The sequence below is a fragment of the Fusarium venenatum genome, assembly GCF_020744135.1.
Source record: "Fusarium venenatum strain MPI-CAGE-CH-0201 chromosome Unknown EDB82scaffold_1, whole genome shotgun sequence".
NCBI lineage: Eukaryota > Fungi > Ascomycota > Sordariomycetes > Hypocreales > Nectriaceae > Fusarium > Fusarium venenatum.
Window position 1 is genome coordinate 11,287,125 of NW_027072129.1, and position 27,697 is coordinate 11,314,821.

General features: G+C 47.4%; 9 protein-coding genes across 9 annotated transcripts; 5 read left to right on the forward strand and 4 right to left on the reverse strand.

The window, feature by feature from the left end:
* Nucleotides 1–21: 21 nt before the first annotated feature.
* Nucleotides 22–1,544, reverse strand: EDB82DRAFT_438763 (TfdA family taurine catabolism dioxygenase TauD). Its single transcript, XM_025730587.2, has 3 exons — nt 1,087–1,544; nt 678–1,007; nt 22–624 (listed from the first exon to the last, which is right to left on the reverse strand). The coding sequence occupies exons 1-3, from the start codon at nt 1,319–1,321 to the stop codon at nt 77–79; spliced, it is 1,113 nt and encodes a 370-aa protein (XP_025587457.2). The 5' UTR covers nt 1,322–1,544; the 3' UTR covers nt 22–76.
* A 288-nt stretch (nt 1,545–1,832) lies between these two features.
* On the forward strand, nt 1,833–2,508 carry EDB82DRAFT_117438 (uncharacterized protein). Its single transcript, XM_065606992.1, has 2 exons — nt 1,833–2,343; nt 2,396–2,508. The coding sequence occupies exon 1, from the start codon at nt 1,934–1,936 to the stop codon at nt 2,246–2,248; it is 315 nt and encodes a 104-aa protein (XP_065466046.1). The 5' UTR covers nt 1,833–1,933; the 3' UTR covers nt 2,249–2,343; nt 2,396–2,508.
* Nucleotides 2,509–3,421: 913 nt separating this feature from the next.
* Nucleotides 3,422–5,114, forward strand: EDB82DRAFT_493688 (uncharacterized protein). The gene has a single exon (XM_025730576.2). The coding sequence runs from the start codon at nt 3,439–3,441 to the stop codon at nt 5,017–5,019; it is 1,581 nt and encodes a 526-aa protein (XP_025587456.2). The 5' UTR covers nt 3,422–3,438; the 3' UTR covers nt 5,020–5,114.
* Nucleotides 5,115–10,881: 5,767 nt separating this feature from the next.
* Nucleotides 10,882–14,467, forward strand: EDB82DRAFT_493691 (ankyrin repeat-containing domain protein). Its single transcript, XM_025730565.2, has one exon. The coding sequence runs from the start codon at nt 10,971–10,973 to the stop codon at nt 14,184–14,186; it is 3,216 nt and encodes a 1,071-aa protein (XP_025587455.1). The 5' UTR covers nt 10,882–10,970; the 3' UTR covers nt 14,187–14,467.
* Nucleotides 14,468–14,659: 192 nt separating this feature from the next.
* Nucleotides 14,660–16,458, reverse strand: EDB82DRAFT_565691 (aldehyde dehydrogenase domain-containing protein). Its single transcript, XM_025730554.2, has 2 exons — nt 16,130–16,458; nt 14,660–16,082 (listed from the first exon to the last, which is right to left on the reverse strand). The coding sequence occupies exons 1-2, from the start codon at nt 16,252–16,254 to the stop codon at nt 14,702–14,704; spliced, it is 1,506 nt and encodes a 501-aa protein (XP_025587454.1). The 5' UTR covers nt 16,255–16,458; the 3' UTR covers nt 14,660–14,701.
* Nucleotides 16,459–16,473: 15 nt separating this feature from the next.
* On the reverse strand, nt 16,474–17,928 carry EDB82DRAFT_493694 (uncharacterized protein). The gene is made up of 5 exons (XM_025730543.2): nt 17,860–17,928; nt 17,603–17,808; nt 17,487–17,555; nt 16,967–17,436; nt 16,474–16,915 (listed from the first exon to the last, which is right to left on the reverse strand). Exons 1-5 carry the CDS (start codon nt 17,874–17,876, stop codon nt 16,655–16,657), a joined length of 1,023 nt encoding a protein of 340 aa, XP_025587453.1. The 5' UTR covers nt 17,877–17,928; the 3' UTR covers nt 16,474–16,654.
* A 177-nt stretch (nt 17,929–18,105) lies between these two features.
* On the forward strand, nt 18,106–19,276 carry EDB82DRAFT_493696 (uncharacterized protein). Its single transcript, XM_025730532.2, has one exon. The coding sequence runs from the start codon at nt 18,314–18,316 to the stop codon at nt 19,205–19,207; it is 894 nt and encodes a 297-aa protein (XP_025587452.1). The 5' UTR covers nt 18,106–18,313; the 3' UTR covers nt 19,208–19,276.
* A 3,157-nt stretch (nt 19,277–22,433) lies between these two features.
* On the forward strand, nt 22,434–24,503 carry EDB82DRAFT_493701 (transmembrane amino acid transporter protein-domain-containing protein). Its single transcript, XM_025730521.2, has 3 exons — nt 22,434–23,008; nt 23,058–23,319; nt 23,371–24,503. Exons 1-3 carry the CDS (start codon nt 22,850–22,852, stop codon nt 24,375–24,377), a joined length of 1,428 nt encoding a protein of 475 aa, XP_025587451.1. The 5' UTR covers nt 22,434–22,849; the 3' UTR covers nt 24,378–24,503.
* Nucleotides 24,504–25,581: 1,078 nt separating this feature from the next.
* EDB82DRAFT_473158 (uncharacterized protein) lies at nt 25,582–27,531 on the reverse strand (the record flags this gene model as incomplete). The annotated part of the gene is made up of 2 exons (XM_065607989.1): nt 25,582–27,322; nt 27,470–27,531. 2 exons carry the CDS (start codon nt 27,529–27,531, stop codon nt 25,582–25,584), a joined length of 1,803 nt encoding a protein of 600 aa, XP_065466047.1.
* Nucleotides 27,532–27,697: the final 166 nt, after the last annotated feature.

Consider the following 27,697-nt stretch of genomic DNA (forward strand, 5'->3'; position numbering starts at 1 on the left):
ATGCTTAAACTAGTATCAAAAGTCCACAGTATGCTTTGATATTTTTGTATGGACAAGCAGTTACATAATAATAACTCTACTCTATTTCCATCATCAACGACCCGAGATACTCACTGCGACTTTTGCTTTCAGGATCAAAATATGGTCGCTCACCCACGCTTACAGCCCTGGTCCCTTCTCTTGCACCAAAATCTCCATATAGGTAGTCAGGAGTAGCTGCGTGGTAGGTACAGCGATTATCCCAAATCGCGATGTCGTTGACGTTCTGCCACCGGCTTCGTACTTGCAAGTCATGATTCTCTACGACAAGCTGAAGAAACCAATTCAGAAAATTGTTTGACTCGTCTTCGCTAAGCCCGTTTATATGACTAACATGTTGTCCCACGGCGTAGATGCTTTTCCAGCCTGTGACTGGGTTCGTACGGACAACGGGATGGATGGCTTCGAGCAATTCACCCTTGTTCTCTGGAGCACCGCGCTCACCGGTGTACATTTGCAACCCATTGTCACGAGCGTTCTGGTTGAAGCCGGGCTGAGCATATGTTGCTGTGAGCGTTTCAAGAAAGGTTCGCAGTGGATACGATATTCTATCGTAAACTTCATATCCCGATGCCCAAAGAGTATCTACAGTCGTAAGTATACGTCCACCAATAAGCAAGGCTTGGGGTTTTACGAACCTCCACCAGTCTTTGGTAGCTGAAGCATCCGTAGTAGAGTGTAGTCGCTAGGAACTGGCTCAAAAGCGATGTCTGAGTGCCATTGGTTGCGCTGAGACTGCTTCCTTTCTAAGAAGCGCGATGTGTTGAGCTTTTTAGCCTGTTCTGATGAAACCACACTTATCTCGTCGTCGGTATAGTTACTTATATTCGAGTTGTTGACAGGATGGATATGCAGTTTAGATGTGGATGGCTTGCCAGATAATTCTCCGAGACGCTGGACAAGTTCTTTCTGCAATTCATTCGTGATGTTATCTTGTTTCCGGAAGAATACTACTCCTCTTTGAGAAACTAGAATGCCTGTATTAGTCTTGACTTAATGGAGCCACTGTAGCATAAGATAACATGGTTGAGGCAGCTGACTACTTACTGATAATAGCCAGATCTCGAATGAGTTCATCTGAGTTTGAAGCTCGTAGAATGCTTGCAAGATCCACGGTGAGATATTCACGCCCGATGATGGGCGTTAGATCAAGATGTTCGAATTGATTAAAGGAGCCCTCGCTTTCGAGGGGTTCACGGTGGCCTGTCAGGACAGGGGGATAGTCCCCCTTTGGAGGAACGGATGAACCTTCGTTGCCGAGTTTAGAGGAAGGGCCTACCATTGTGACGAGATGATTGAGATTCCGTATATCGAGGTGAAAAACCACTACCCCGATTCTTTGTGAAGATGCATGCAAGGTTAATCGCGCATGCAGGCTGCGGCTTACTCCTCACTAACATGATTGGTCACATGTTACCAACAGGGCGCTCTTGACATAACATGGTGTTTTTGTAAATGATGTGATGTGTGAGAGTAAGGTTACTTTATGAGCCTTACCTTTCGTGACAAAGCTGCACGCTTTTCGAGGTTATCATAGAGCGGGCATCGACTATATGGTCTATAAGCTTACGGCTTGTTGCCTATTACCAACTGCGGACTATAGGTACAAATCAGGCTGGCAGCTCACGCACCTCAAATCTTGGCTCAGCATCACTCAAATTTAATTGGCTAGAAGCTCATAAGTTCCCTTGACTTATTGGGCATTTTTATCGAATGCTTCAGACCCCTCATATTGCTTACTTTTGCATAGCCACCTTTGAGGTTGAAACTAAACACAAAAGTCAACAGGCCCCCAACTGAATCGGGTGAGCTTTACTATCACAATTCTGGCAGGTTTCATCCGAAAAGACTACATTATTCTCTAAGGGCTTTGCCAAAGGGTTCTAGGCGTGGGATGGATCCTCTTAGCATCACCAGTGACTCAGTCGCTCTGGCCGCTGCGGTCTACAAGTGCGTAATTGAAGTCAAAGGGATTGTTGGCACAACCACCCACACGGCCGACTCGCTCTTAGATTTATCTGAAGAAGCTAGATTAATTCAAGCAGCACTGGAGGGCGTTGAGGACGCCTTGCAGGATGATCAGGAAGCAATCTCGCGATACAAGGTTGAAGGGGTCTTCTCAATTGCAGTCAAGGGTTGCCGTGCGACTTTGGCATGCATCAAGCAAGAATTTGAGTTGCTTTTCAATCGCAGCGACTGGCAATCTTGATTTATGGCACTGTGGAAGGAAGACATGAAGGGGTTGCTTGGGCGCCTTTATCGCAAACGAGAGAGTATTATGCTGTTGCTTCAACTTCTAAGCCTGTAGGTCGATCCAGAAACCCAATATAGTATCTTACTAACAACACGATCCTAGATTCCCTTGACTCGGAGAGAGCTTGACCACATGGAACCAGTTGAGGATCTCATTGACTTGAGCTGTGAGCCAGGTCAAAATACTACCTCAATGTCATCACAAATGCCCTCCCAGTCCTATCCGGACCTAGCAGGTCTGCAGTTCATGCCAATAACTGCGCACGAAGCAGCTGACGCTAGGAGTCTTGACACATCTCATACCGTCGAGCCGATAGATATACAAGGGATGGTCGACCTTTTGAAAGAATCTGACATATTACCTAAGTCAGGAGATAAGGGTTCCCCGCATTGGCTGTCCAAAGCCCGACGGTGACAGCAAACTCAAGCGCGGAATCCTAATAGTAGCAAGTTGACCCGTGGACCTTCGAAGTCATCTACAAACAACCCTAAGAAGATTTTAATTCCGCACTCTAAGAAAAACAAAGGCAAAAAGGACATTTCTGTTTTTGGATTGCACATCTTGGATGCTATAGGAACGCTGATGAAGTTCATAGGCTTCTTCTATATAATAGCCCTCATTATTGATGTTATATATATCCTTATCGGGAAAGTATGTTATTAAGAGAACCTGAATTTGATGTTCAGGATATTAATCTGTATAGATCTTTTATTAGAAATTAGAGTAAATTGACAAAGAGAATTCTGTTCTTGGCAGGGACCCAAAGACATTCTCATACAAAAGTGTCGAGATCAGCCGCATAAGCGTCACTTGATTCCCATCACCTAGCTAGCAACGGCGTAGTTCAATAGTCGTGTCTCAATGGATAGCCTTGTTGAAAGGAGCAGTTTCTCCGTTTGGATTAACCAATAGTCAGCTCTCTTTCAATCCTTTGCTGCAGGTTGCCTAGTTAGTCTTTCAGCTTCTGCACGTGCTATACACACAGAATCCTTCTGCAGTTTCCGAAGCCGCGTTAGTTAAGCCCAATTGGTAGATCTGAAGTGTGGTGGCTGACATCGGTGAAGCTAGGACTTTATAGGTCCAATATTAGCGACGGTCAGATATCAGGCTCTGAGTTTCGAGACAAACATGACAACCATCTCAAGATGAATGGCCTACATACGGCTATGTATCTGATTGTCTCCTGTTCCCCCAGTTCTTATTTCCATACCTCTAAACTTTCGCTTGCTCTGCGTTTGGCGACACTTCATCTCATCCAAATCCCACCCTCCATTGACGATCTCAGAATGGACAGTTCACCAGTCCAGACAGTAGTCCTCCCACCGGATCCCGTTTTTGGATCCGCCGATCCAATAGCATTTGCCTTTGCCATCGTCGCATCAATCCTCGCGTCCCTCACACTGATGGACCAGCTAGCCGGAGCCATCAAGCGAGGCGCAATCCTCTCCATCATCAAAGGAATGAGGTTAATCTTTACACCCGATGCCGTCGATGCCTTTCATCTTCATGGAGATATATGGGCAAGATCAGATGCACAGAACTTACTCATCAGTCATCCGGGCCTGATGCATCTCATGCTTAGACACCCATGTACCTGGTCACCCTGTCCTGACCTCGATCGAGCAAATCTCGCCATGACAGATTTTATCAATCTTTCTTGCATTCGGGTTCTAGACGATTATGATGGCACAACCAAGATTATGTTCTTGTTTCGGTGGGCTATTTCCTCTGTTTACGCGCTATGGCTATGGCATTTTCGAAGTAATCGGGCATTCACTGAGAAAGAGTTCAACGAAGAACTAGATCAATGGTTTCTGTGTACTGTTGCAAGCTGCACAGATATGTCGGAGGAAGAGATGCGCTTCCTGGAAAAGATAGCTAATCTGCGAATGCTACGTTGGAACAGATTCCTCGGAGACGATGCGCAAAAACTTGCCTGGGAAGTCCCGCAGCAAAGGAAATACACGACGCTGTGGCTTCTTCTTGGCATGAAAGAGATTCTTGGAACAAATGACAAAGAAGGGTATCATAATATTGGCAAGACAGGTACATGGGTCAGCATTGATCACGTCGGTATGGCGGTACACTTTAGGTTTGGGCGCAAAAGACTTGGTTTCTGGACTGCCTGTCGCATATGGAATCTTGAGGGCAAGCAATGGAAGACTCCTGCCGGACATGCAGAATTGGCAATGAGCCCGAAATTATCCTGTCAACATCGATTGACGAGCGATATACCAGACTTTGGCAACTGCGTCGACGTTGGCTTGAATTCTCTCTTTTTTATGAGGACGGACAAGGCGTTCGTCAACGATCTACTACATCTCTTCGAAACGTTAGGCCCAAGTCACGTTCAAGGCCTTTTAATACCGGACGACCAACTCGCATCGCCCATCGAGATTATGCAGCTCAGTGCAAGAGCTTTGAAGAGCTGGTGTCGATGTACATCGATGTACAGATCCCTTCCCAGCTATCTATGCTGTGTTCCCGTTTGCGCAATCTTCCTCCGAGGTGAGGCCATAGCCAACATTGCGAACTTGCCTTTGCGTGCTTCGGGGCAGATAGTCTATATCATCATACCCAACGGGAAAGGTCTTCCAGCTCAGGTAGTGCCCACGGATGCTCCTTTAGTTAAACAGGGAGACAAGGATATCATTACATGTATGATTGCTTTTCAAGGGAAGGTGATTCTTGATACGGGTGCTGCATATAAGCCCGTTGTACCATGAGAAGGCGAGAATAAGAAAAGGCTTGAGGGTCATTATGTGATATAGAAGATCTTATCACAGACCAAAGAACCTGGCACATAAAATTTAACATCGTGTATCGATGTTCCCACAATAAACGGCTGTGAATCTTTTGTCCATTAACAATAAGAGACTTGTTGTAAAGAGGGTTGGCCTCGCCGCTTCCATTTGTGGCATCCAAGTCTTGCATAAGTAGGTACAAACTTGCCGCGATAGCCTCTGACTGCACATACCTGATCCACCAAAGTCTTAATCTCTGTTCTCAGGGTCCAGCGCACAACACTTTGACCCCATACTTGTATGCAATGACCAAGCACGAAGATTCCACGGCACGAGCCGAGTCAATGCCCTCTCCACTGCGCACTCTCCAAAAGCATCGTCGCAACCCGAAAGGGATCTATCGCAGCCCTAAGAGCCAAAAGGGCAACTTAATAGACACCATGTCAGCTCTAACAAGCAAGGGGATCCCTTCACCAGGCACTACGTCAGCTTTAATAGGCATCGTCGCAGCTCTAAGACACGTGGGCTCTCCAACTAAGACTGCCTAGGTTTGTAGTCTGCCTGGAACAGAAATATAATGTTTTAGTTCAAATCTCCTTCAGCGGGGGAATGAGACGGCCTAGCCGCTGTCAACGGTAGCATTGGTGAGAGTAGTAGGGTATATCGTTAGTTTCCGCCGGATGGGGAGACTATCTTTGTTAGTGGTATTGGCAATGTTGGCCCAACTCAATCAATTGTCTTGTGATGGGTATTTGCACTATAAAGTTTGCCGAGAATCTGTTTGCGATGGTGATGTTGGAAGCATTAATGTTTTTGTCTCACAAGATTGGCGTGTTGATGAATGTATACTTTTTACATCCACCGGCCGTTCTTCAAAGGGTCACAAAGTGTTACACTAACTTCAAATGAATGTCATTCTGGAATCGATCTGTTGGTTGAATCATAGACCGTAAATTTTCGGCAGCGGTACCGTACCTCTGGGTCTGGGCCTTTGTTGATGAAATGGCTTTCAGTAGCGCGGCCACGCCGACAAAGGTGGACTCGTGTTGATCTGGACTTTCATAGGCCCGGGATATTTTTTACCATTCTTTTCTCAGCCCTTTGATCGAGATTGAAGTAAGAAAAAGAAAGGAGGTTTGCAGATGGGATGAAGTGAAAAGTTATAGGGCTGAGAGCTGACGTTGTGATGTGGCCCACGCACAGCGCACCGACTCATGTCTGGAGCTGAATGTGTACGTGTTATTGAATCGACTGCATGTGAATGCAATATATTTGATGTTGAATGATGAAAAGTCAGTTTGAGACCAGAAACATCCCTGTTATCAGGCACCTAGTCTAATTTTATTTTTGTATTGCAGACTGATTCTCAGTCGCCGTCGCGTGAGAAAGTGGTGATAATTGAACTGTGATTACCCTACAGCCTCACCTGCCACATGGCCCTTCAGCTCAGGGGCTGTCCCAAGAATCAATTACCAGCTCATTTGAACCGGCGCAATTATCTATCCGCTTCAAACCAATCCCAATCAATTAATTACATACATTAGTCTGTTTACCCTCTCCAGCTGATGACATCTACGGATAACGTGTCCCGTGTTGTTTCCTGTTTGGCTGTAGCTGTGTTTCATTAGCAGATAGCCAAGATCAAATTGCCATCCTTCTTGATGAGCTCTGTATTTGTTTCATGTTTGAGGCTAGGTACTCTGCGTTACAACTCTCTCATACACTGGTGCTGACATGAGTGGTCCCAGACTTTTTGGCGCTGGTTTCAGAAATGTCTTGTGAACTGTCGATCATTCGTCCCAAACACTTGGTATGGATATGACGGAGTACTACTGCATCTGTCTCCGGCCCGACAGGAAACGATCATCTCCAATTATCACTCTAGCGTCCGAAGCGAAACGGTAATTTGATCATAGCACATACATAATTATCCCGTGAATTATCCCCATCAGTTGACATTTTTTTTTTCCATCTTTATCCGGGTTCCAATCTCCTGGGACAACCGAAACGGAGTTGGATGCTTCTTCTGGAGTAGTATTTCCCCAGTTATCCCAAGAATGATAATGGTGGCTTTTTTCTTAGTGGCAACAGGGGGGCCATCTCGCGTGATAGGAGAAAAAAAAAGAGCAGCTATTGAAGTGTGTGCGCACCAACGGCTTCGCGGAGAATGATGCCGTAGGGGAACCAGTCTGTGTTGGTTCGTGATCAGATCTAACGATTGCATCGTGGCGCAATGTCTGTGTTTTTTTCCCTCCTTGGTGTCTTTGCACTGACCTCTTGACTACGGGACAAAATATCCGTGACATACCCAAGGGTCCATCCATTAACTATGAGTGTGTCAATGCGACAAACATTAGGCAGACAGCATCTGGAGCTTAATCACGGCTTGCTTGTATCGAGTTAATTTGAATAGAGTTTATAAACAGAATTACCTGGCTTAAACATACCCGAATGAATGGTTGCCCGCGCAAGCCACTATGGATCGCGATGCAGATTCGAGATTTGGCCCGGATTCCGCGTTTGTTTGTCGTTATCAGCCACGTTCATTCGGGAAGTAAAGTGTAATTTGTTGGAGGTGGCTCAGAAATTAATGGACAGTTATCTGTGTGGTGGTAAAATAATTTACGTGCCGTGCCGTCAAAATTCGGACACTCTTTCCGATCAGATTGAGACCAGGTCAGGCCGAGTTCAATTCAGGCTGGAGAGCGGAGACTTGGATAAGCGAGGTTAGATGAGATGTCAGATTCAGATCCACAGATCCGAGAAGAAAAAAACGACAGTTCACATTCAACTCCATCATTTGCCACTGAGGTCAAACGTCTTTTTATCCCTTGCTTCTTCTCGTTCTTCGGCTTCTTTTTCTTTTTCTATTCTGGTTCATTCCTTTGTTCGTCCCATGTGGCTAGAGTGGAAACAAAGTGTTGGCGTCATTCCAGTCCCCCCAACAAGGTTACAGTTTATCTTCACTAGAACATGTAAATGACCAGAACAAGTCTCGGCTACCAAAAGACAAGGTGCAAGAAATTAATTCAGTGGCAGTCAAATTGCAAGACAAGTCTCAGTTAAACCGTTACAAAATGGCCTGACATCTCGTCATTTGTCTCTGACTCTTACTCTGACTCCTTGCATATCCCCAACCTCGAGTCTATCCGTTAAGCAGGGAGACTCCAAAGAAGAGATTGATCACATTATCACCAAAGCAGAAAAACCTGGAATGAAAAGTGATATTCCCCAAAAGTTAAATAGCAATTAAACTTCTGGGAACTTTTATTGGAATGCGGTTTGTTGCCGTTTGCCAGAGACTCTGGGGGAATGCGAAATTTACAGCGCCAATAGAGTTAATTACAGGCGGCCCCAGAGCCCCGGGAGTAAAAAAGTGGTGCGCCCGTAAGAAAGTGGGAACGTGTTCCGGTTCTTTGGGATGGGATGCATATTGCCTTGGCAGCTGTCAATTAATTACTGATACATCATAATTACTGTCTTGCATATGATGAGATCAGTGATAAAAAAGCAAAGTGAATGAAGTTGGCAGGTTAAACACAGAAACAGACGAACCTCTAAACGGTAACTAACTAACCCACCACCGCTAACCTCCCCTGTAAACTCCATGCGACATGTCCTTTTTCCATCACGTCAAATAATGCCAAAACGAACTGTTGGTCATCCCTCTTTTTTTTACTTTTCTCATCCCTAGAAATCCTACTCTGACAAGGGAGAATAACCTCCATCATCAACCACTTTATTATTATTATTATTTTTTTTTTTTTATGTTTTGCTCGGTACGCCCCTTTCTTTTTTGTCAGAGTGGAGATTGAACTTACACCGGATCGAGCATCGCGCGGGAGATAAGCGTCAAGCTTCAGACCAAAGACCAAGGCAAAAGAGAATCCAGACCATTGGCGCCCTTGCATATGTACACTCCACGTGGCAGTTGGGTTTCCACCATGGACATGTTTGTACAGTGTAAAGAATGGCCATCTATTCACAGCAGAGAGGATGAAGAACAAACAATACCAAGGGTGGCGTTCATACCGAGGCTTGGATATAGATATGCGAGGCTGTTTAATTGACAGGGTCACATTCGCTGTGGACTACCATTTCCCATTGATGCAACACTACATCGGTAATAGCAAAGATTGACGATTGTCAAGGTTTGTATTGACCACACGCTGGCTTGTCCTTCTACAGTGGAGAGACAGACGGTCCCTAGTCAAAAGTCGTTGAAGGGGTCCGAGACATGAGCGCACCGTAGAAGCAGGGAGTCTATACGAAATACTATGTACATTTACCCGCTGAAGGATCCAAGCAAGGGATTATCACTTTCGAATCGTTTTGTTTATATCGAATTGAATTACTTATTTGTCAAAAAGGACTCTCAATCCCCTGTCCTGGTTTGGCGTCAGGAACGTCTGCATTTTCCCGATATCCTAGCGTAAAGTAAAATGTCCCATCCATCGCCAACAGACACACAATCCCCAAGCTCCAAGCCACTAACTAGTCTTGGGTGCAATCTTGGGTGCAAACTTTACCATTTCTTGTTCACCCTGCAGTAACAAAATGTCTCAGTGAAAGGGTGGCAGGGGCATTGAGGTAGTAGAACAGATACAGATAAACAGGGTAGTCGCCCTTTTTCGCATAAGATCTAGGTCTACCGAGGATATCCCAGAGTTGCATTGAAGAATAAATAGAGCACAAAGCATAAACCTGGCCAATATTACGAGATGAGATGAGATGAGATGGTGACTGCTACCCTCGAGTCTGTTTGCCGTCATCTACCTCGGTAGTTTGTATTTCTACTTAATCTGGACCCATCGATTCGTCATGCTTCACTCGGAAAAGTCTCGTAAAAAACGCCGTCTCTCTAGTTAGTTAATAATGACCGTACTTTATCTACCACCATTTATCTTAGCTGTGCTACCTTATTGCTAGGTGGTCCGTAAGATACGTACAAATCGTCAACTGAGCTTGGACGACACCACCAAAACACACCCCGGAACCCCCCTAGCAAAGCTTATTGGCCCCCTGTAAGATTCGTGGCTTTTTTTTTCTTCAGAGTTGAGCGAGAGACCTCTCTCGCTGTATCACCAATTCTGTGCACGCTCTTTGCCCGAGCGCGCATTTATTTATTGGTTATTGTGAATTGTTACACTGGATGAATTGATTTGTCATATCTATCTCCCTCGCTTTCGTCTATATGCATTATCGTCCTTGCAGTAGCAATGGAACCCAAGAAAGATGACCTCAAGTAAACCCGGCTTAATAGCATAATAGATGCCCAAACTTGACCAAGAAGAGTAATCTGCCCCGTCTCGTTAGTTAATTGACAGCTATCTACTACTCACTGTGATATCTCAAATGCCACAGCGTACCAGGGGTACAACCCCTCCAATGTTTAGACCCATGCTCTTAGACCCATGTCAAAGCGCCGATCTACCACTCAAGCAGGGGTTTCCCTCTGTCTCCCTACGTAAAAAAAAGTGATCGATGTGATGCGAAGGGAGTGGACACACCTTGTCCTGGGTCCAGTACAGTCCGGTAGATCCGTTCAGACGCATCACACTAAACCTGTTGGACAACGCCTCTCCCCTTCAGCTCTAGACTAGACCCTTGCTTAGTCCAGACCGGGTAACAGAGCAATTCAGTCAATGTCGCATCGCATACCAAACTACGTATGGATACTTGGAGAACTAGGGTCCCGCTTACTCTTTCACTTTTACTACAGTGCGGTACCTGAAGAGCTGACTGGTATGCTATTCCGCACTTTGGGAGCTCAAGATATGCTTGGCTTGCGGCCTCGACTCGACTACTCGCACAAGACCATACTCGTTCTGATAAAGCCTGTTGCTCCCGCTTTCCCTTCCCCTCCTCTCCCCTTCTACTAAGAGAGCCCATATCCCCCCTCTTGTCTTCCTTTCGCTCTTTTCTTTTTAATAATGACCACTCAAATCGCTTCTCTGGGTCCTGCTCCTGCTCCTGCTACTGACAAGGAATACTCTTTCTTCGAAGCCCTTGCTCTTGGTCCAAGGGAATCCTTCTCTCTCGTCTCAAACGAAGCCCTCGGTCTTCCCAGCAGTCCAACCAGCCCAACCAGACCTCAAGCTCAAGAGATACAAAAGTCGAGATCGCCACTGCTAGGTTCTCTTCCTGAACTTAATCCATCTGCTCGACCCGTCACGCCTCCTCATACCAAGAAGCGCCTCGCTCAGATTTCCGCTCAGGCGTACGTTCCCGCTAGTCCTGCAAAGAGCACTGCAGTGCCACCTACATCAAAGTCTGCTTCCGCCACAGCGCCTCTCAAAAAGGCACCCTCTGTCACCACAGTTTCCACCATTTCTCCTCCTAATACTAGCGCTGCGAGAGCACCCACCGCAGCTGCAACAACAAGAACAGTTCCCCGATCGCTCAACAGCAAAAAGAGCACCACAGTCATGGCCAACAGCGTAAAGGCTCAGAGCGCCTGCTTGGAGCTATGCCACAAGACCACCGCCCTCGGCGACCGCATCTCGGTTCGCATGCTAGAGTACCTCACAATGGTGACCAAGCAACCCCACGGCCTCGACGTCCTCGCTCACGACTTCCTCGACACATGTGAGATCCTGTTCTCTATCGAGGCCGGCCTCGGCGAGTGCATCCGCAACCAACAAACCTTTCCCGCCGACGTCATCTCAGAGCTGAGCAAGAAGTTCCGCGTCACACAAGCAGACTTTCAGCTTCTTGACCAGATGCTCGGCAGATTCTTGGAGAATGAGCGCAAGGGTACCATGGGTCGCATGCGTCGTGGATGGGGTCGCATCTTTGGTGATAACGATATCGAAAAGATGATCAGCGCCCTCGGTCGCACACGCGAGAGTCTTCGCATGAGCGCTCTTATGTTCCAGTGGAGCTTAGGCAACGAGAAGATTGAGAATGAGCTCGGTATCGGATACACCGGTCTCGCAGCTGCTCTCGACCGCATGGACTCCCGCGCTGGTGTCGCACCTCGATCAAAGGTTTCCGACGCTGGTGGTTCTCAGTACAGACCATCTTCTGCCTCTGCGCATCGTGGTATTGAAGGCCATGTCATGTCCATCAACTCGCAGCCTCCTCTTCCTCCTCTCCCCTGGGCTGAGCGCTCTGCTTCTCTACATACTGACCCCATCGCTTCTATTCACAACGATGCGCGCTCATTTAGCAATCACCACCACAACACTGCCAGTTCAGTGCACTCCAATGAGCGATACCACTCTGGAACAACAGCTACCTTTGATCGCATGAGCACTTTTGATGAGCACCACGAGACACGGTCGCAGCACACCCAAATATCAGATAGTGAAGTCTCTCTTGAAGAGCTTGCTGGTCTCGATCTCAACGGTGGTACCAAGGCTGTCCGCATCAAGGCTGACCCCTTCAGCATGCCCCGCTGGAACCCCCGCAACACTGTCGGTGCTGACGCCACGAACCTCAAGACTGCTCTCATCAGCGCTGTCCGTGGCAAGAACCACAAGCTCATCGAGCAACTCCTGGACCGTGGTGTTTCTCCCAACACTGGTTCTGATCATCTCGCCCTCAAGGAAGCTGTCCTCAACACCGACTCCGAAGCTGTTCGTCTACTTCTTCTCTTTGGTGCTGACCCCAACGGTATCGACCGCGACGGCATCACCCCTCTCTTCGCTGCTGTCGAGCGGTCTTTCATTGCCGGCGCTGTCCCTCTTCTCAAATACGGCGCTGATCCCACTTTCCAAATTGGCCCCGACAATGAGACTGCCCTTGCTGCTGCCTGCATGGCCAACAAGGTCAACTTTGCTCATCTTCTCTTGATCTACGGTGGCGACCCCAACCAGTTAACCGCCACTGGCGAGACACTTCTCAGCGCTGCTATCAACAAGAAGACACCCAAGAGGTTCATTGATCTCATCCTTGACTACGGCGCTGATCCCGATCTCAAGAGTCGTGAGGGTAAGACTGCTCTCTTTGAGGCTATCCAGAACTCTCGTGTAGACATCGTCCAGAGTCTTCTCGACCATGGCGCCAACCCCAACTTACCTGGCCCCAAGCACATGCTCTGGCCCGCGACATACCAGTCTGCATGTCTGCAAGTCCTTCTCAACCACGGTGCCGACCCCAAGAAGGCTCCTGGTATTATGGAACTTGCCGTCAGTGTCAACAACATCGAGTCGGTCAAGATTCTGCTCAACTCAAAGGTCGACCCCAACCAAAAGAAGGATGGTGTCTACACTCCCCTCTGCACATCGATCCGTGACAACCGACCCGACATTTTCCATTTACTTCTTGCCAACAAGGCTGATCCCAACGTCCCTGCTAGCGAGTATCCCGCTTTCAAGTGCATCACGCACAACCGTCTTCAGTACCTTCCTCACCTTGTCGAGGCTGGTGTCAACCTTTCTTCGCCCAAAGGTATTGTCGAGACTGCTATCAGCGTCAACAACATGGAGGCTCTTACATGGCTTCTCGAGAAGGGCATGAACCCCAACGACAAGAACCCCAAGGGTCACTCACCCTTGACGACTGCCATTCGGGAGAACAGAGTCGAAATGGTCGACTTCCTCCTCAACCACGGCGCCGACCCCAACGTTCGAGGTCAAGATTGGCCCGTCTGCATGGCCGTCCGCAACCCTCCCATCCTCAAGCGCATCCTTTCTGTGCTTGCCGAGCCCCGCGCCTTTAAGGGAGTCATGGAGATGGCCGTCGTAGCCAACCAGCTCGAATCCGTCAAGCTCCTCCTCAACGCCGGAGTATCAGTAGAGGACAAGAATGGCGGTGTTTTCTCTCCTCTCACATCCGCCATCCGCGAAGACCGCAAGGATATCGTGTGGTTCCTCATCAACGAAGGTGGCGCCGACATCAATGCCCCTGGCGAGCATTTGCCAGTGGTTAAGGCCCTCCGCCGATACCGCGGCGACGGCGAGATCCTCGAGTTTCTCCTCGAGCACGGTGCGGACCCCAACAAGGTCTACCGCGGCTGGAACGGTGTCATGCAAGCCGTCGAGAACGGCGACGAGCAAATCCTCCGTCTTCTCGGAGAAAAGGCCGGTTTTGACTTGGATGTCAAGGATGAGCTTGACCGATCCGTCACCGAGATTGCTGCTTCCAGAGGATGGGACGAGGCTGTTGCCATTCTTGAAGAGTACGCCATCACAAAATCTCCTTAATTTTTTTTTCTTTCTTTCGATGATGTGTAAGATGATGAATGCTTCTGGGTTTTGGGGAAATTATCTTGGAGTCTTGTTTGCTCTTGGTCATTGGGAATTGGGTTCATCCTGGGTCTTTTTTTAACACACTATATCCTCTTTGTTCTGTCTTTGTCCATATCCATCCATCTACACGCTGGTACAGTAATACTGGACCGATTGTACTTGCTCAGTCTTTAGACATGCATATTTTCTTTGTCAAATTTATTTATGATAATATTCATCATCTCAAAATGAAGCTCAACTTTACAATAATCGTCTGTGTATCCTGATTGAAGGTGAATGAAAGTACGTGAGTGTAAATATTCGAGGTGGCCGTCGCAGTTGGTTGTTTTAGTGGATGGCTATAGTGGTCAGCCACTGCAACATCACCTGTCGGCGTGGCAGTTAAACCAACACGACCGAGAGTAAACCATCTCAATTACATCTCAACATTTTGACTGACTTGATCTCAATTTATTACTTTCTGTCTACATCTACAGCCTATTTCCCATATTTATATGAACACTCTTAATTTGCGTATACGCCTCCAACCCTGCCTCACCAAGCTCCCTCCCAATGCCACTCTGCTTCACACCTCCAAACGGCACTCTAGGATCACAATCCTGACTACTATTAATCCAGACCATTCCCGCCTCAATCGCCGCAGCGACTCGATGCGCCTTTTCCAAATTAGTCGTAAACGCAGCAGCACCCAGACCGTACGCCGTATCATTCGCCAACTCAATAGCTTCCTCCTCTGTCTTGAAGGTAGAAATAACCACCACTGGACCGAAAATCTCCTCGCGGAAGACCCGCATGGAGGGCTTCACGTCGGTAAAGACTGTAGGGGAAATGTAGAAACCCTTGTCTGAGCCGTTGATCTTGAGGGGACCACCTCCGGCTGCTACTGTTGCGCCTTCTTTCTTGCCAATGTCGATGTACTCAAGAATTCTCTCGTATTGCACCTTTGACACCTGGGGTCCTTGGTATGTTTCCTTATCCCACTGGTCACCCACTTTACTCACAGTGTTGAGCGTGTTGACGAACTGCTTGATGAATTCTTCATAAATAGTCTCTTGCACAAGAATACGCGATGTCGCAGTGCAAATCTGGCCTTGGTTCGACATGATGCCGAAATGAGACCATTTGACTGCCTGGTCCATCTCAGCATCGTCAAACACCAACAAAGGCGACTTTCCTCCCGTTTCAAGGGTAATGTTCTTTAGTGTCTTTGCCGCGACACCCATGATGTTGGCAGCTGTGGCTGTAGACCCCGTAAACGCGATCTTATCCACCAAGGGATGCTGTACCAGGGCTGCACCTGTGTCTTTGCCTAGACCATTGACGATGTTGACTACACCAGGTGGAAAACCAGCTTCCTTGATGAGTTCACCCAAGACCAAAAGACTCAAAGGCGTCTGCTCAGCTGCTTTGATGACAACTGCGTTTCCACAAGCCAATGCAGGACCGAGTTTCCACGTAGCCATAGAAAGAGGATAATTCCAAGGAATGATCTGCGCGATGACACCAACAGGCTGACGAATTGTGTATGCAAACTTTTGAGGAGTCGTGTTGATGGTTTGACCAAACGTTTTATCAGCCCAGCCTGAGTAATAACGAATAACACCGACAGCTTCAACGAGATCATTCTCTAGAGTCTCGATGTACGTCTTTCCGTTATCCCATGCGTCAATGGTAGCGAAGAGTTCCCGCTTTGACTCGATGAGGTCTGCTAGACGGGCCATGAGTTGACCTCTGTCTGAAGCGGGGAGGTCCTTCCATGAAGGGTGACGCATGGCTGCTTTGGCGGCCTTGACGGCTTTGTCGATGTCTTGTGCATCAGCGGCTTGGACTGTAGCGATTTCATTTTCGGTGCTGATGAATGTGAGTGAGAGTAAATAGATGAGGGGGAAAAGACTTACGCGGGGTCGATTGATGTAAGGGTTTGACCACTTGATGAAGAGACGAATTCATTGTTGATGAATAGGCCTGTTGGTTGAGACCATTTTACCCCGTTGGGAGCGGTTAACTCGATTGAAGGTGCCATGATGAGATGAGTAGACTCTGTGAGATGAATGAATGAATACTTTGAGTTGAGGTCGAGGAGTCTCTTGTACTCATAGACAGAGTAGCTGATATGCTGAATAGTCACTCCGAATAGAGAAACTGACTCGATGAGAATGGAGAGCAGTTCCGTAACGATAGCATCGCGGTGGCCTTCTCTTTTTAAAAACACGCATCCACTGCCACCATCACCTGACAGGACAGGAAGGAAGGTGAAGCCTAACTCCACTGTATTTATAGTGACCCCGCACTAAACATTCCCCGCAGTGGGTGAAACAGCCAGCGCACTTTATCTCCTCTTTGTTATCACCAACACGACATGCAACACGCAATCAAAGATAACAAAATAGGTAAGCAATCTTTACTTTACTCTAAGGAATCTCTCAAAGCTTGGCCTTTTTCGCCTCAGCCTCTTCAGCCACAGCTCTAGGAATCTCCTCATCTAGACCTGTCTCAGTTGGCTTCCAACCCAAAACTTCTGTGGCGCGACGAGGCTTGCTTCGAGCATTGCTACCGAAAAAGACTGAACCGGCAGGTAACGCTGTGTCTACTTCGGGTTTCCATAGCTCTTCTACTTCTAGCGTATCTATATGTCCCTGATCCTTTGCTGCTTGCGCTACCTTGTCCGAGATGTCGGCCCAAGTCTGTGAAATGTTAGCAACAGTCAGTTACCCTGGAGAATGTTGGGTGCTTACAATCTCATTCGAACCAGGGAAATAAATTCCATCTTCTCCCCACATCTTCTTATCGTCATTTCCCTTGGCGGCATTCTCTGTAAGGATAACGAATAATCTCGCAAGATCCGCGACGTGGACATTTGTCCAAGCTGCGAGACCTTTACCCGCTCTCACAGCGTGTCCTCGCTCCAGAGCAACCTTGGCCAAAGAGGGGATCTGCACGCTGCGCTGCTTAACAGGACCCTGTCCTTTACCGTAGATAATAGGAGGATAAACATTGGCAGTCTTGATGGAGGGTGTTTCCTGTGCGATTTTGAGGATGTAATTGTCTACCACGCGAGACTCGTGGCTGCGGATGAGATCTTTGATTGACGAGACACCGTCCAGGTCATCCCAGACCGCGTCAGAAGGCTCACCAGGCTTGAAAGAGGGGGACGAGAGATCCTTTACAGGAAGCAGACTTGCGCCCGAAATTTGGATCAAATAAGCTATACATCATTAACATCATGTCTGACAATTGATTCAGTGCTCAACTCACCGCTTGATTTGTTCTTCAATCCTCGGTGAATAGCCTGCAGAGAGCCAATGTGCTTGTTTGACGCGACATCTAACCAAGTCAGTACAACCATCAATATCTTTTATGATACTACCTACTCAGCACAATATCGGCCTGTCCAGCCTCTTGTTCCACGAGTTTGCTGTCGTCCAAATCACCTACCACAGTGCGCACCGTAGAATACGCCTGTGAAATTGTCTCAGCGGCATGGCTGTCGCGCACAAGCGTGACGATGTTGTACTCGGGGTGAGTCTTGGAAAGCTCACGAAGGAGCTGTCCACCGACGTAACCCGAAGCACCAGTTCTGTATTTTGTTAGTAAGCGCGACAGACAAACAATTCAGTAGTGGTCTCACAGAAAGATGGAAGTCATTTTGTTGTGTGTGATGGATTATTTAGGCGCTATGTTGCACTGAAGATTCACTAGAGAGGGGTATCTATTTATGCCCCTCCAAAACAATCACCAAGATTATTATTATTAAGCTACAAATTACGACATGGCGGGGAAGAATGATCTTGATTGATTGCAAAGCCAGTGGTTTAATAATGCATGCTTATGAGTAATGTTTGTCGCGGAAGCTTACCCTTTTCAGAGACAACACCTTAAACAATCAACACCCCACTATTTACAGCTTCGGGTCGTCGAGACTTACCTATTTTTGACACAAACACCAGAATGAAGGTCATTAACCATCACGCGGGGTTGATCGGATTTGGTAGAGATAAACAGATGAGAGAAGCATATAATACAGACAGATGAACAGCAAGTTCACAAATTAATATCACATATTCTCATCATACTCATTCAAAATGGCCCCTCAAGAACTCACAGGCATTCTCGTCGCTCTCATCACCCCCTTCAAGGACGATGGCTCCGTCGACTATGAAGCTCTCGATGCTCATATCCAACGTCAGATCAAGGCTGGTGTCCACGGTTTCGTCCCTGGTGGAAGCACAGGAGAATTTACTGCCTTGACCGTCCAAGAGCGCAAGGACGTTCTCGCCCAAGTCGTCAAGTCAGCCGCTGGCCGTGTCCCCGTCATCGCTGGTATTGGCGACCTCACCACTTCCGGTGTCGTTGACCTCGCAAAACACGCTGCTGAGGTCGGCGCCGCTGCTACCATGATTGTTCCTCCCTTCTACGATGCCCCCAACCTGAAGCAACTACGGGGTATGTTTGAGGAGATTTACAAGGAGAGCGGTCTTCCTATTATGTACTACAACATCCCCAGCGCCAGCGGTGTGAGTCTATCTCCCGCTGAGATTGCCGGTCTTTCAGAGGTCGGCGTCAAGTATCTCAAGGATACATCTGGCAACGCCCCTGCCCTCACAGATCTTCTCTTCCACCACCACAACTCCATCACTGCTCTCAACGGATGGGATACTCTTACTTTCTACGGTCTCTGCGCTGGCGCAAAGGGATCTGTCTGGGGAACCACAAATGTTCTTCCCGAATTGTCAGTCCAGCTATGGAACGCTATCGCCGTTGACGGTGATCTTAAGAAAGGCCGTGAGCTTTGGAGCAAGATCTTTCCCGTGTGCAAGTTCCTTGAGGCGCATCATTATGGAGCTGGTATCAAGACGGGTATGGAGTTGCAGGGCTACAAAACTGGCGGTTTGAGGAAGCCTTTTGAGCTTCTCGAGGGTGAGGAGAGGGCGGAGTTGGCGCAGCTTCTTAAGGATGCTGGTGTTACTTTGGCTTAGATTAATGCATTGGGAGTGTATGTGGTAAAGATTCAAAATAGTAAAATAGACAAACTCGAACATCACGATCATCTTTCACCGTAGCCATTGATATCTCGGCTATAATCCTGTCCAGCTTATTGTTACCTGCATTGAGTGGGATACCTTGTTTGGAGTTTTTTAATAGACAAGGAGTGAAAACACTACTGTGCCCTCGTAGTTTTTATAGATGTGGATAGCTTTAGCACCAATAGCACAACTGCTTGGTCTGATAGAGAAAAACGCCCGCTATTACCGTACCGTATTAACTCATGATATTCGGTAGCGCCTATGGATTAACAGGGGATTTTGTTATTAGGCCAGAGACGTTTTAGACTAAAAATGCCACTTCTCTTGAACTGATCAATAAATGAAGACCGCCGGATATGGCTAACGGTGTCCACAGGCGCTACCGAATGTCATGAGTTGATACGGTACTGTTACATATCTGTGATGACACTATAGAGACTAATGGTCACTATTTCTATCGTCTGTTCCCTTTTCTTCGCTCTGGTAAGATGCTTAGTATACAGTTATAAATATAAATTGCTGTCTAGAGCTTGTACTTTGATGCAAGGCTTGATACCCATGTTGAGTCCTGCGGCTTTCATCAACTTGATTCCTGTGATCCCTACTGTTACACATCTGTCATATTGCTGTTTAGGTCGCTGTTTAGTTTGACAAGATTGAGAATGAGCTGCGAATCATAATTGTGCTCTAACCACAACCCGTTGCAGTAAAGTACTTGTCGAACTGAACGCCATAAAGATCATGCATCTGATCAGTCCAGCTATCACCATGTTGACAACTAGGTAGTTACTTTGTTAGTCATAGCGTAAGTGTTCTTGTTGAGGAGATTAGTCGTTGGGACAACCCAGTTTTAATGTATTAAGTTTGTTTTACGTATGGACTATCGCGTAGGACTCTGAATTTACTGAGAAGGGTTAGGCTTCTCCGTATAATCGAATAGTCTAGACTTCCTGTGCTGTCGCGGTAGGCTTCCTCCGACATAATTCAGTGTCTGTGCATATTTGTCAACGAAATAGAGTGGATCGATGCCTAGACAACATCCTGGGGAAACGTGGAGGGCCAAGAAGTTCGGAGCTGAACCCCGACATCGATCCCTTGGCACTTGGCATCTCCATCTACTTGCCTGTTCCGTGAACTGAATAAACGGAAGTAGTTTTAGTTAACGGTCAGTAGCAAAAGGGGTTCTATTCGAGACGGGACTTGCGAAGAGTAAGCGGTCTGTATTGGAAGGGTACGGAAGTCGATGACCTGGGTTGATGCGGGTTCTCATGCCCTTCGCGATCGTATCACAAGATTCGCCATTGACAGTTACTGCTACTATAAGACTGCATGGAAGTTACTTAAACAAGTGAACACCCTTACTGTGAATATCCTTATGGATGGCCACTCGAGATGTTGCACCAAGTGTTTTACTGGGACGAGCTTATCAAGGCTCGTTGTCACTCTGTCCTTTCAACTCCACATTATACCGACGCCCCCGAAAGTCAATACGTCTTGTATGGGCCAATGTGGATGTTGTTACGAGACAACCTCTGGTAGTCTTACACAGCCACTTGAGATGAGTCTAGACTTACGAAACACTGATGACACTGTAGATCATCAAACATGTGCGCTGAAGATCCAAGGTATGCTTGCCACCATCACACAATCCGCGAAAGACAAGTACCGTGAAGGCAAGTATCGCGATAACCAGACAATCTCCTGAGAGAACAGACCAGTCTTATAGTCAGGCCAGATATCAATACAATACGAATGATCTAACCGAAAGCTACGAGGCAGTTATTTGCATGATATCGTGCTCGAGCCATCGGAACATGGCCCGTGTATACACCCATACTCCTATCCGGACATTACAACACGAAGCATGAATTCCTCAATCAGATTGTCGAATGTTGTATCGTTACGGAACATCACCCGTTGGTCTTACTATCGGCGCCTCCGTTTAGGTTACTACCGTCATCGGAACCGGTTCCACTACTTGAACAGGCTGACAACGGCTGAACAATAAACTGGGGAATTTAGCATTTGGACTCGTTTCATCTACCGTCCCGATGCTTGCCGTTATCAACGTTGTCCCCAGAATATTAGACAAAAGTAAAAATGCCTCGTTAATCTAATCTGGCGCCGTCAGTACCCCCTTCGTGTGTGCACAGATGCTCACGACTGATAACGACTCGCGGAGGGTTTCCCGATGGGTTACCATCGGGTCATGCAATCAAGGAAACCCCCTAATCCGTACAGGGGTTAAGTAAGTAACCCCGAATTCGTGAGTGTAACTGTACTGGGGATGGCTGACCAACCATAACGCGTATGCGCGAAATAAGCCGTTCCAGAAGGATACTGCTTACGGGTAAATTGGAGTCGACAGCCTCATCTGTGTCTGCCGAGGAAGAGTTTTTGCTTGTCTATCGGGAATGCCGAGAGCTGAGAAACATCTCCGAAAATCTCCAATTTCGTGGTGAACTTGAAGAGTGAGGACTGTCTCTTTTATCAACACTTGACAATGGAAACACACGGGAAGATGAATGTAATTAAAGGCCTCTTGATCCCACAAAAAAGAGGATATCGTGTCATTGTCAGTGCCTGTTTATTCGTGCGGAATGTTGGGGTTTCTCCATAACTTGGAGATGCCGACCGGATCATGTCCCGATTTTTGTGCTTGTTACTGGGGAAAAATGATGGGGTAGAGATTACTGTAGGTAATGAAAACTCAGCCTCTGACGACTAAGAACTGTACGTACTCACTGTGGAGAAGTGACTTGAAGACTTGACCCGCTAAAAAAGTTAAACCCATCAACAGTGGAACATAACAAACGTCATCGCTCAGGCCTCTTTTTGGACTGACCTTGTTTTCTTTTACGTGATAGCTTCTTTCTGTCTCAACAAGCACCTCATCTTCTGTGGAATAGACCCTCTTTCTCCACGATTTCATCGTTCTTCCCCATGGGGGAGTTCAGATGCCAAGCTCATATAACCTCTGTGCAAAGAATTGCTGAATGATGATCAATACGGTCTGCTCATGGCTTTCTCCACATAAAGATATGCCAATCATAGATAAGTCCCGGGTTCTACTATCTCGGACATAGCGAACTGGGGGGGGGGGGGGCGATAGAAAGAACCTGTCTTGCAGGTTTTCGTGGTGCAAAGTATGTATCATTTGGGGAGGAAATCGACTAACCCCGTATGGGTAAAACAACACGGGGATCGACTCCATAGCGTGGTTTCCTGGTGTCTGGACTAGGGGGGGCAAAACTTTAGCACTCCAATTCCCTCTGGTCTGGTTAGGTTTACTCTCATGACATACTGGTACCATGGCATGACAGACAGGGCCAGAGCTCCCGTCTCTCCAGAATGTCCGAAATGGATCTTTTGTATAAGTTAAGCCCACTATCCCCAGATTTTGATCATCTCCTCTCCACATTCCACTTCACTCTCTCTTCGTCTATCTCTACCTCCCCTCTCTTTCCTCTCTCTCCCCCTTCCTGTCTCTCACACACAAATACTATTCAACTCTTCAATCATTGAGTTGTCTAGTCAAGATTTGTTAGTTCGTCTATTGGTCAATTGACTTTGCCCTTTCATACCGACGACAACATGTCGCACCACGAGAACAACAACCTTTCCGAGAAGGATATCAAGCGCGACTTGGAGAATGACCCTAATTCTCTGAACAACACTCCTTCCATCGCTGGAGCCCAAGTTCACGATGATGTTTTTGGTGATATCACAGATGAAGGTCCCAACTACCGAGCTGTAAGTGACATGTTACGCGCATCAATTGACTCGTTACTAATATCTTTAGGTCGGATGGATTGGTACCGTTGCCCTTATGATGAAGACCCAAATCGGTCTTGGTGTTCTGTCCATCCCAGCTGTCTTTGACGTCCTCGGAATCGCTCCAGGTATCATCTGCCTCATCGTTATCGCCGCCATCACAACATGGTCCGACTACATGGTCGGCGTCTTCAAGCGCAACCATCCCCAAGTATACGGTATCGACGACGCGGGTTACCTCATCTTTGGTCGCATTGGACGTGAGATCTTTGGCGTTGCCTTCTGCCTCTGTATGTTTCCTATCACCAGACCCTTATAAAGTATTTACTAATTGTCCATAGACTGGATCTTTGTCGCAGGTTCTGGTATGCTCGGTCTTTCTATCGGTCTCAACGCGGTCTCTCTCCACGGTACCTGCACAGCTGTCTTCGTCGCTGTAGCAGCCATTTGTGGCTTCTGCCTCGCCAGTGTCCGTACCCTTGGCCGAATCAGCATGCTCGCTTGGGTCGGTCTGGTCTGCATCATGACCGCTATCTTCACCGTCACCATCGCAGTCGGTGTCCAGGACAAACCTGCCGATGCGCCCCAAGACACCGAGTGGAAGTCGGACTGGAAGGTCGTCGGCAACCCATCCTTCACCCAGGCTATCTCATCCATCTCGTCCCTCATCTTCGCCTATGCTGGTACACCCGGTTTCTTCTCCATCGCTGCTGAGATGAAGAACCCTGCTCACTACACTCGATCTTTGATCGTGTGCCAGACTGGTGTGACTATCACTTACCTTGTCATCGGTATTGTTGTGTACCTGTACTGTGGATCTTACGTCGCCTCTCCCGCTCTCGGTTCAGCTGGTCACTTGATCAAGCGCATCGCCTACGGTATCTCTCTGCCTGGTCTTTTGGCTACAACCGTCCTCGTCATTCACTTTGCCGCCAAGTACGTCTTTGTTCGTCTTCTCCGAGGAACTAAGCATCTCGCTTCCAACAGCGCTGTCCACTGGGGAACATGGATCGCCTGCACTCTGACCACCACCGTCATCGCCTACCTGATCGCCTCCGGCATTCCCGTCTTTGGTGGCCTTGTGTCTCTTGTCGGTGCCCTTTTGGGTACGCTGATGTCGTTCCAGCTCTACGGTTGCATGTGGCTGTACGACAACTGGGCCAAGGGCAAGCGTGACCCCAATGTCAAGTGGTACCTCATGGTTGCTTTCAGCATCTTTGTCATTGTTTCTGGTACCTTCCTGATGGTCAGTGGTACTTATGGATCCATCGTTGGTATCATGGACTCGTACAAGGCTGACGGCGGATCGTCTGCTTTCTCTTGTGCTGACAACTCCAATTCCACTTAAGCGACAGCGTCTGTTTTGTGTTTTTAGCATTTCATTATCCAAAAGGGTAGAGAGAAACTTATCTAGAGCGGTCATATATTCATATTTTATGAGGTAGAAGAATAGACATACTATCCTGTTACAAAGAATCTTCTATTGCTATGACTGTAAACATCTTGAAAATTATAGCTTTGGCTTGTCCTTGTTCTCCGAACTATCGAGATTGCCTGACAATATGGCATGTCGGATTCAAAGCATCAGATGTCACGTAAAGAAACCTATGTTTCTCAGTCAATTGACAACTGTGAAGACATCACCTCGAAATGAATACGATAACCTTACACCTCACATGTACTCCTTCAAGACGTCAACGACGAGGCTAAGTCGCCTCTCCAAAAAAGACGTTGCGCCACTTCACCGAAAACAAATCTCCACTTCGCTCTCGACCTGCAATAGCTTCGATGCCATTATCAAAGCGCTATCATCATATCGAGATTGTAAATGTGGATATTTCAGATACCCACACAAAAGCAAGATTCTAGAGTTGCATCCGTTAAGTCATAGGTAGATCCCTCACATGTCCATCCTGACGTCTTGGTCTGGACCGATCAGCGGGAGCTAAAAGCTTGTTGTGCAGGTGGAGGCGGCTAGGTGAAGCCGGTACTTTGACCGTCTTGACGGGTACAGCTGGAGCTTGAGCTTTGACTTGGGCTTGCAGAATTTCTCACGGGACGGTCTAGGCTGGTCTGATTCTCAGTAGTAAGCTGTCGTCTGTTGATGTTTTTGAAACTACCATTCGTGAAACACAGCTGGACTGTGATATATGGCCGCTATGTGAAGAGCTCTCAGTTGGGGAAATACGAATCCGACCTGGGTATGGCGTCCAGCATAATGGTCAAGTAATTGGGCCTTGAAACACAAACTCTCCAACATTAACCCCTGCTTCCAGGGTTCGGTAAATGCTTTTAACAACCAAGTTGGGAAAGCTGTCCAGGGTGGGCCGACCCAGGCATGAGGCTACTGTGACTTCCCGCCAGGCTAGCAGCAGCGTGGGCGGCAACCGTCGGCAAAGAATGTACAGCCCTGCAAGCTGTTTGGACCGATCTCGGAACAGGTCCAATACGGTATTTATCGGCAGAGTTGAGTTGAACCTTGATTTGGGACTGGGTCCCCATAGAAAGTAGAGACATAGACTCGCTTTATGACTATGTATGAGTAGATATAATTATGTATCGATATCTTTTATCTGACCTATTCTGATTTCGAACGGAATTACAGACGGCAGAAGAATGCCAGGTAACACGCCGGCTATCCCGTCAGAGGCAGCAACAGCACGTACCAGTTCCTGGCGTAATGATTGAATATCAGCTCGTGATCGAATCAAAAGATTGGTTGAAGTCTGACTCAACGCCAGGAAATGCTGATACCACTCTTTGGAAGCATATTCATAGCACTGATTGTTATAGCTCACATCGGTCGAATCTTTCCCGAGTTCAACATTTACAGTTTCCTGGTCGCCTTGTAGCTTCCTCATCTCAAGATATCTCCAGCAGATTCGAAACATCAGACGATTGGCTTCATCCAAATTAGTCTCGGAATATGCCATGAAGACACCAAGATACATAAGAATTGTCCTGAAAAAGGCAATGACGATGCTGAGAGGGAAGAGCTGGAGCGAAACCTTGTCCAGGTGCATTCGCAGAATCTTTCTGAAGTCGTAGATCCAAGGAGCGGACAATAGGTCTAGCTGACGGAAATCTGATATCGACCAGTCTCTAATCAGACAGCTCTTCATCAAGTATTCCTTGGCTGTTTGGTGTGTCAGATTGACAGCGTCTGTCTTATCATCAAGAAAAAGTATAGGCTTGCACAAAGTCCAAATGTACTTTCGACAATCCAAGTACATTGTATCCGGGATCCTATCGCATTGTTTCATCTTCCACCCCAGGCAATAAGACATTGCCAGTTCCCTCTCTGTCAGTGGCCTGCGAGCAGCAATGACGCAATAGAGGATAAACCTCACGCGCCTGTTACCGTGCGCCGAGGTGATCTTGTTTAGTATTCTATCGTATACCTCGCTTAGCTTAGCGGGCATCACCTTGTGGAGGCTCTCCTCAGTTACGTAGTTGGACCCTACGCGGCTGAGAAACTGATCAGGCGTTTCTGTTTTTAGGTACTCAATGAGGAGTGATACCCATAAAAAGGTGCGGCCTGTCGCATAGTAAAGCCTCCTCTTAATCTGTTCACGAAGCTCCAAGGGATAATTGGCAAGTTCCTCTATACGGGCATCAATGACCTTCACGATATCATCTTTGATATCGTCTAAATGTATATGAAGGCCAAGGTAGGACTGGGGCTTTGTGACTTCGGATCTGCAGTTCACGAGGATTTTGGCTTTTAGCGGACTTGCCTCATCACTCAAATGGTTGAGGAGATCGGAGACTTGAGAAGGTAGGCATTCATCCAAAGCATCGAGCAAGATGTAGGCCGTTTGGGTCAAACCCTCTGTCATCTTCCTCAGGCATCCCCATAGGCTGGATAGCTGTTTGAGGTCAGTTCTTGACACATGCCGGACGTGATCAAACAACTGCGGCTGCTGCTTTAATAGCTGTGCAATTAAGGAAAGGATAGCAGTCGTAGCGGATGATTGGTTGTCCGCCCTATCGTCAAAGAAAAAGAACAGAACGATGAGCGGACAGTCCTTATCCGAACTTTGTTGCAGATCGTCGATAATTGTGGTTAATATGGTTGTTTTACCAGCTCCTGGGTCTGCGGATATCCAAAGACGATTTTGTTCATTTCCGTATAGCCAGTTGTGATACTCGTCTCGCTGTTTGATCCATTGGCAGGTCCCTGGAACTCGCCGCTTGGAGGCTTTGATGGATTCCAGAATACCGTCAACATCAACAAGTCCTGAATTGCGGATCCATTCATCGCACGCCTGTCGATCATACGCTGAAGCCAATCTTTGGTTAGTTGTATTCTAAGTGGCTCCTACATACTAACATACCGTGGGACGCATGCTCAGCTCCAAGACTAAAGTTCAAGGTACTACCGCTCTGATGAGTACAAGTATCACTACACCACACTGAAGTGAATTAAGCTGTACTTACCCGGCGGTGACACTTTGTGCCACCAATCCCGTTCTTCCTCCTTCAATATTGATAGAGGTCATCGAGGAAAGAAACGTTATTGTATAGTCAGCTGAAGGTTCTGGGAGATGACTGGAGATTGACTACCGAGAATCAGTCTGTCAAAGAAGAATAGAATGAAATGTGACTGTAGGTTCAGAGGTGCGCAAGGTTTCAAGCTTCTGGTTACTGATGAGCTGCAAAGTATGC